Here is a 6928-nt window from a genome sequence, read left to right as displayed (position 1 = left end):
TATCTATCTATCTATCTATCTATCTATCTATCTATCTATCTATCTACAGTATCTATCTAAACATTTTTATCATATACATTAGGCAGTACGGTGGTGCAGTTGGCAGAGCTGCTGCCTCTCAGCAAGCAGGTTACCCTGGTTCAAATCCCGGTCCAGGGGCCTTTCTGGGTGGAGTTTCTATGTTCTCTCTGTGCATGCGTGGGTTTTCTCCAGGTACTCCAGTTTCCTCCCACAAACCAAAAACATGCATGTTAGTTTGACTGGTAACTCTAAATTGTCTCTAGGTGTGAGTGAGACAGTGAATAGTTGTTTGTCTCTATATGTCCCTGTGATGGACTGGAGACCTGTCCAGCATGTCCACCTCTCGCACAGTGATGGCTGGATATGGGCAACAGTGACCACCGCAGCTCAAAAACGGAAAATGCGGGTAAAGATAATGGATGGATGGATGTGGAAACATCTTTAATTTAACTATAAAATTGTAAAATTAAATATAAAAATGGTATCTATATTATGGGATTGGTAACTCTAAAAATTGTCCCTAGGTGTGAGAGAGAGAGTGAATGGTTGTTTGTCTTGTTTGTCTCTATGTGTCCCTGTGATGCACTTGCGACCCGTCCAGGGTGTACCCCGCCCCTTGCACAGTGATTGCTGGACATGGGCACCAGTGACCCCCGTGACCCAAAATGGAACAAGCGGGTAAAGATAATGGATGGATGGATGGTCCTGCTGCAGGATTATTGTATATTTCTTACACTGTGTTTTGTGGCGTCAAAAACATTTGTCCTTCCTTTGCAGGCTGAGAATGATTTCATTTGTGCTTTTCTTTTCTTTTTTTATTTCATCAAACATGTTATGCCAAAAGTAAAATCCAGCCATATTATCCAAAGACACAGATTTGTTCAATCTCTCCCCAGAACGTAGTGAACCATGCAACGCCTTTGCCCAAATAAGATAACAACCGTGGATAATGTCACATTGGGATTCTGTTGACAAGAGAACGTGTCTGCAAGGGTAAACTACTCCAAAACAAGACAAACACAACTACAGATTTTAACCCACCCAAGGGAAGAGTAAATAAAAATAAAAACAAAAAAACATCATAAAGAGAAAAAGTGCTGTTTACATATGCACTCGGAAGACATTTCATGACGGTTGTTACATGCATTTTTTTTTTTTTTTACATATATCTGCAATCGAACTTCAATCTTTTGCAAGAAATGGATTTAGTGCTCGGGTGAGAAATCTAAAAAAAACACGTCGGCTCCCAGGAAACCTTTCACCTGCAGCTTTTTATCTTAAATCCTTGTGCAAATATTATTGCAATCTCTGAGCGGACCGGGGGAATTTGAGGTCTCTCTGTGTCAGCTCTGACAGATTCTTTCCCTCTGTCTCACATTACAAACCATTTACTGTCTACTTACCCTGTATTTAAAGCAATTTTCGCTTGTGATGGAAAGTGTGTGGTGTGCATTAAAGTCAAGTCTGAGTCCCACCTACTCTCAATGAAAAGCCAAACTTTCACCCTCCATATTTATGTCTAATGGCATACAGAAAAGAAAACCCATTTCAGTGCATAGAGTTAGAATTGCACTTGATTGTGTCCATTGTCTTTTTTTTGTATGTAAAAAGCAAATCACTATAACTGAGAAATGTAAAACCTTAGCCACTTTTATGAGAGGTCAATATGTTTGCCTTATAAATAAAATTAGATTTAATGAGGCTGAGACAAATGCTGTATATCTGTGATTTTGCTTTACTCTTTTTGCATTTGGCAACAAAAAGTGCTTAGGTATTTTAATCATTTATATTGGTGAAAAATAAAATATAGAATCCCTGAATTGATTGGAAAGCGACTTAATTCTCATATAGCTATAGTGTTTGATAAACCTTTATATTTCTTTGAGCTCTGATGTTCCTCTTAATGTTGTTTCCTGTAGCATCTATAGTAATTGGGAAGTGGTGGTGTGAGATGGAGCCTTGTCTGGAGGGGGAGGAGTGCAAAACGCTTCCTGACAACTCAGGCTGGATGTGCTACGCCGGGAACAAGATCAAAACGACAAGGGTAAGATAACCTCTACGAACTGTGGGAAGAGACACAGCAAACACGATCTATATCCGTAAAAATACCAGTTTGGGACTGACTCTACTGCTGTACTGTTGTACTGTTGTACTCTACTGCTGTACTGTTGTACTCTGTACTGTTGTACTGTTGTACTCTGTACTGTTGTACTGGATTTAGTCAGTCCAAAACGTGCAATTAAATCTCAGATTTCAACATCGATTCTGTCATCGGGGACATGACAAATACTAAAAGTTTAAAACCAAAGCAACGGGACTTATTTTCTGTAGATGAAAACATTTTGCTCTTCATCTGAGGAATTTTCTCAAATCAGAAATGAGATGTGGGAAACTTCAACCTTGTGATACGTGTGCAGCAACAATAAAATGAGCGTCATCTTTCTCAGTGCACACATGCAAAGTTATTAGAGGAGCAAAGTGTGGCCTGGAAAAATTGATTACCTCACATGACAGTTACTTTTATTTATCGTAAGAGACGAAACAAAATAAACATAATATTTAAATGAACGAGTACAATAACTTGCACTTTTCTTTGTTCTTCCATCTCTCAGTTAACAGCAAAGAAACATGTGCAAAAGCAACAGTTCTCTTCACAACTGATTTGTGGCAAATAAACCATATTATTAAATCTGCACGAGAAAATCTCTCCATCTATGAAAATAAAATAAAACAATTAAATAAAATGCAGCTATAAAAGTACCAGAGGAAATATTTTAAAAGCTTGCTTGTTTGTCATCAATTTCTAGAGCAACACTAAGTCAAGTTTAACCTGTACACTCAACTTTTCTTTCAACTGCTATGACTTGTTTTTTGTATCTTGATATGTTCACGAACAACATTCCCAATATCAGCAATTGCAGAATATAAAACCTCTTCCTTACAGTAAAGCTTATGTTTTTGTAGAAAGAAGCCATATTTTGAGCTTCTTGCTGACAACCAGTGATAAAAAGTTTCCCTCAAACGTGTAGTTCTTTTTAAAATGGGATTCTGTGGAAAAGTTAAGAATGATGAATAGTTTACTAATTTAATGCTTTTTTTTTTTTTAACAATCTCAGTTTGAAGAAACAGTTTAATTGTGACTGAACTGACAAGCTATCAGTTAGTCTGAGAGGTGCCAAGACCAAAGTGGTCTTCTGACATCTGAAAACAACTCTACTTTATAAAATACACCTCCAGCAGTTTTTTATTACACAGATATTTACAGTCAGTTTCCTTACACTAAAGATCTTGTAGGCAGAGTCAGAGATACTTTATTGTCATTCGCGCCTCATGTGGTACATGTGGTGGAGCAAAATTATGTACACAGGGTCCCAGTCACATCCAACAATAAAATGTAAAAGTAAAACAATGATAACATCTAAGATATGATCTAAGAAAGTAGTTCTACATTACCAAGAATTGTCCATGTAATACCAGTGCATATGATGCCAAATGAAAGGAGGTAAGTATGAACAAAAAGAACTCTAGAATAAAACGGTCTGTGTAAAAAAATACAATATTGTTTTGTTTTTTACTCAAAATGACCTGTTTCATGTAGCTTCTCTGTCCGTTCACACTTGACATGTTTTGTTTTGCAACACTTTCCACATGGAGTAGAAATATATCAGATGATGTAAAGTTGAACTTTTATGGTAAATGAACTGTACTCACATTGCACCTTTCTATAATCAAGACACTCAAAGTGCTTTACAACACAATCTGTGCCCTCATTTAACTCCACACACACGTTCATACAGCACTCCACTAGATCTCTGATAACCTGAACCTGTAGAGACTAATCAGAGCTTTGGATCGCATTCATAAACCGATGGGACACACAGCCGCTCCACACATCGGAGGCAATGAGGGGTTCAGTGTCCTGCACAGACTTTCTTCAGCATGTGACTGCTGGTGGAATCGAACCCCCAACTCTCCCATTGGAGGACGACTGCTCTAACCACTCAGCCACAGCTACCCCTCTAAATGTATTATGTAAAACAAATTTGACAGAGGTGTAGTTTCTAAAATACTGTTTGAATAAAACATGCTGGAGGTTTTGAGGCTAGAGTAGTTTCAACATGGCAAACAATCCACTTTGGTTCTCGACTTAATCTGCTGAGCCGTTTGCTGGACTTTCTGTTAAGAAAGAATCCCTGTCCCTCCAAACTGACTATCCATAACCACTCCACAGATATCCACTTAAAAAAACATGTTACTTTTTCCTTTTAAACCTAAAATCTTCCCATAACTGAAACCCAAAGAATGTGACTATCAAGCTGCAGTGTGTTGTAGTTTAAAGAGACTTTTTTGCTACAAGTTAAGAGCTGTGTGACCCACAACCAATGAGACGCAATGCACATTATGTTAACATGTTAGTGGTTAAAAGAAGGACCTTAAAACCTTTGTTTACTTTCACAATCAGTGAAAATCTGCACAAATACCATACCACTTCATTTATAGAGCACTTAAAACAGCGACAATGCCAACCAAAGTGCTGTAATACAAATACAAATAGGAAAATAGTTATTTATGATAGAACGTGCTCATGACAACACAAGCAGTAAAAATGGCATCTCACAACTAAGCAGCATCATAAAAAGCCAGCGCACCTCGTCACGTGCATCCCTTATTTCAATTAGTGGAAGCTGCAAGTACATGGTTTCAGGTGATGTTCTTTGTCTTTCATTAAAACCTTCACTAATAAACACACAGGGAGTATGATGTTGTTGTGGGAATCAGTTTTGTTAGGTGGCTCCTCAGATCGAAGAAGTCCTTTATTGCTCTCACTAATAAAGTTGACTTATTTTCTTATTCTTACCAAAAACATCTTGGAGTTTTTTTTTTATTTATTTTTTTTCAATCCAATTCAATTTAATTCAGTTCATTTATGTAGCGCCAAGTCACAACAGAAGTCGTCTCAGAGCACTGAACAGAAACATTCACATACATTATAAAAGACAATTAGTAAAAGTGGTCTATCTAAGGAAGCAGCAGACTGTGTTGAATCTTCACTTTGTCACAGTCTCCAATCCTGAGCAAGCGCAAAGGCAACAGTGGAAATGAAAAACTCTTTAAACAGGAAGAAACCTCCAGTAGAACCAGGATCAGGACGAGAAGCCATCTGCTTTGACCGGCTGGGTTTAAGAGGACAGGAAGGAGAAAGAGACAAACACAGAATGACACATCCAGATGTGCTTTCTACTGGAAGAAAGACAAAAAATCATGTTAAAGATATAATTAGTTACAAATACAAACATTTAGAGTAGAGCAAGTAAAGACAGCAGCAGAGTGAAGAAATGTGGTCAGTTTGTCATCCAGCAGTCTCAGTGTATAGCAGCGTAACTAAGGGATAACTCAGAAAACACAATAAACCCCTAACTAAAGGATTTACCATAAAGGAAAGATTTAAGCCTAGTCTTAATCCAAAGAGTTTTAAAAGTTTGTGCGTTTAATTTTCATCTATAAATCACTCCTTTGGTTTGCTGCCTTCATATACGTATCTTCTCCCACATGTCACGTCATCAGTGCAGTTACAGCGTGCACTCTCAGGCCTTCATTACTTGTAGCATTCCCTCAGAGCGGACTGAACTCTGCAAAAAAGTCCTTTTTTTATTCTGCTCCTGGAACACCTTGCAACAGGAACTGAAGCTGTCGACATTCATTTCTTTAGGGGATTTTAAACGTTTGATAAGGTCAATAGAAACCTCAAAGCAAATATGTTCTTGTTTCATATGGCACCTTGATCTATTGTTTTATAATACTATTTTTATTTTAAGTGCATTTTTACTGTAGCTTATCGTTTGTACTCTATATGTTGTCAGGCTAAAACAAGTCTCTCTTGTAAATGAGTCCTCGTGACTCACCTGGATAACTCAAGGTTGAGTGAATGAAAAAAGTAGGGGTCCAAACCAGTAGCCTCCCTCCACCTTGCTGACTTGGAGTTGTTTCCTTGATCTGCCTTTTTCAAAACTTGTGGCTCTTATTCAGTGGTGGTTGTGTTGCAGGAATGTTGGCACTGAAACCTGATTTGCTCTTTCACCAATTATCAATTTTAACTTAAAAAAAAAAAGCAAACAAACGTAGTAGCAATCAATCTTTCTAATCATTTTTGTTCACTCTAATTTGAGGCATTTCTCACTTAAGCCCTTCTTTAATTCTCTATTACATTTAACCAGAAACTCTTTAAATCCATGCTCATCCTAAAATGTAAATTTCACAGTTGAGAAACTTTCACAGATCAAATGTTGGAGCCAGAATACTGACAAACATACATCATTATGTGAAATGATGCACAATATATTATGATAGCATACTATATGAAATAAAACACAGTTATTAAAACTGAATTTTACTGCAGATTGACTTGTTAACTTAATTTTCTTAATTTTTTCCCTTCTTTTCTGTCAGAACACTCAGCCATATACAACATCGACGTATTAACATTTGGTGAAGAGGATGCAAGGGAATACCTCAGCTTCCAAGGTCAGCTCTTTCATATCGCATGTTCGAACCCAAATATATATATTTTTTTCCAACTACTCTGTTTTGTAAAGTATAAACCAGATGATTTAGACTAAATCCTGTAATATTCACACTTCTGTTTCTCGTTTTAGCGCTGTCATTGGACCAATTATCACAAGAGACAATGAGCCTATTGTTGCTTCAAGAAATGTGAACACTTTCAACTCTAAGTGTAAAAAGATGTAGAATACATACAGCACATCTTCCTTGAGGCTCCCAAACTTACCGAGGCTCCAAGCAGCCTGCGAGGAACTTCATCATAACCTTGTAATAAATCTATTTTCATCCGGTTTTTGTTTTTTTCTCCAACTTTGAGATGGAGCTCGGCTGTTTCTGCGTTTGGATT

The 6928-nt window shown here is 37.4% G+C and overlaps 1 protein-coding gene across 1 annotated transcript in view; it reads left to right on the top strand.

Moving 5' to 3' along the window:
* Positions 1-6726, top strand: part of LOC119416832 (chemokine-like protein TAFA-1) — a 43560-nt gene extending 36834 nt beyond the window's left edge. Inside the window, exons 4-6 of the mRNA XM_037684023.1 lie at positions 1941-2065; positions 6469-6543; positions 6675-6726. Of these exons, the coding sequence (XP_037539951.1) occupies positions 1941-2065; positions 6469-6501 (158 nt within the window). The 3' untranslated portion in view covers positions 6502-6543; positions 6675-6726. The remainder of the gene's footprint in view (positions 1-1940; positions 2066-6468; positions 6544-6674) is intronic.
* Positions 6727-6928: the final 202 nt, after the last annotated feature.

The sequence above is a fragment of the Nematolebias whitei genome, chromosome 11 (genome assembly GCF_014905685.2).
Source record: "Nematolebias whitei isolate Nwh7 chromosome 11, NemWhi1, whole genome shotgun sequence".
NCBI classification, from domain to species: Eukaryota; Metazoa; Chordata; class Actinopteri; order Cyprinodontiformes; family Rivulidae; genus Nematolebias; species Nematolebias whitei.
The sequence above is the reverse complement of the archived record's forward strand: the minus strand, read 5'-3'. Positions and strand labels throughout refer to the sequence as shown.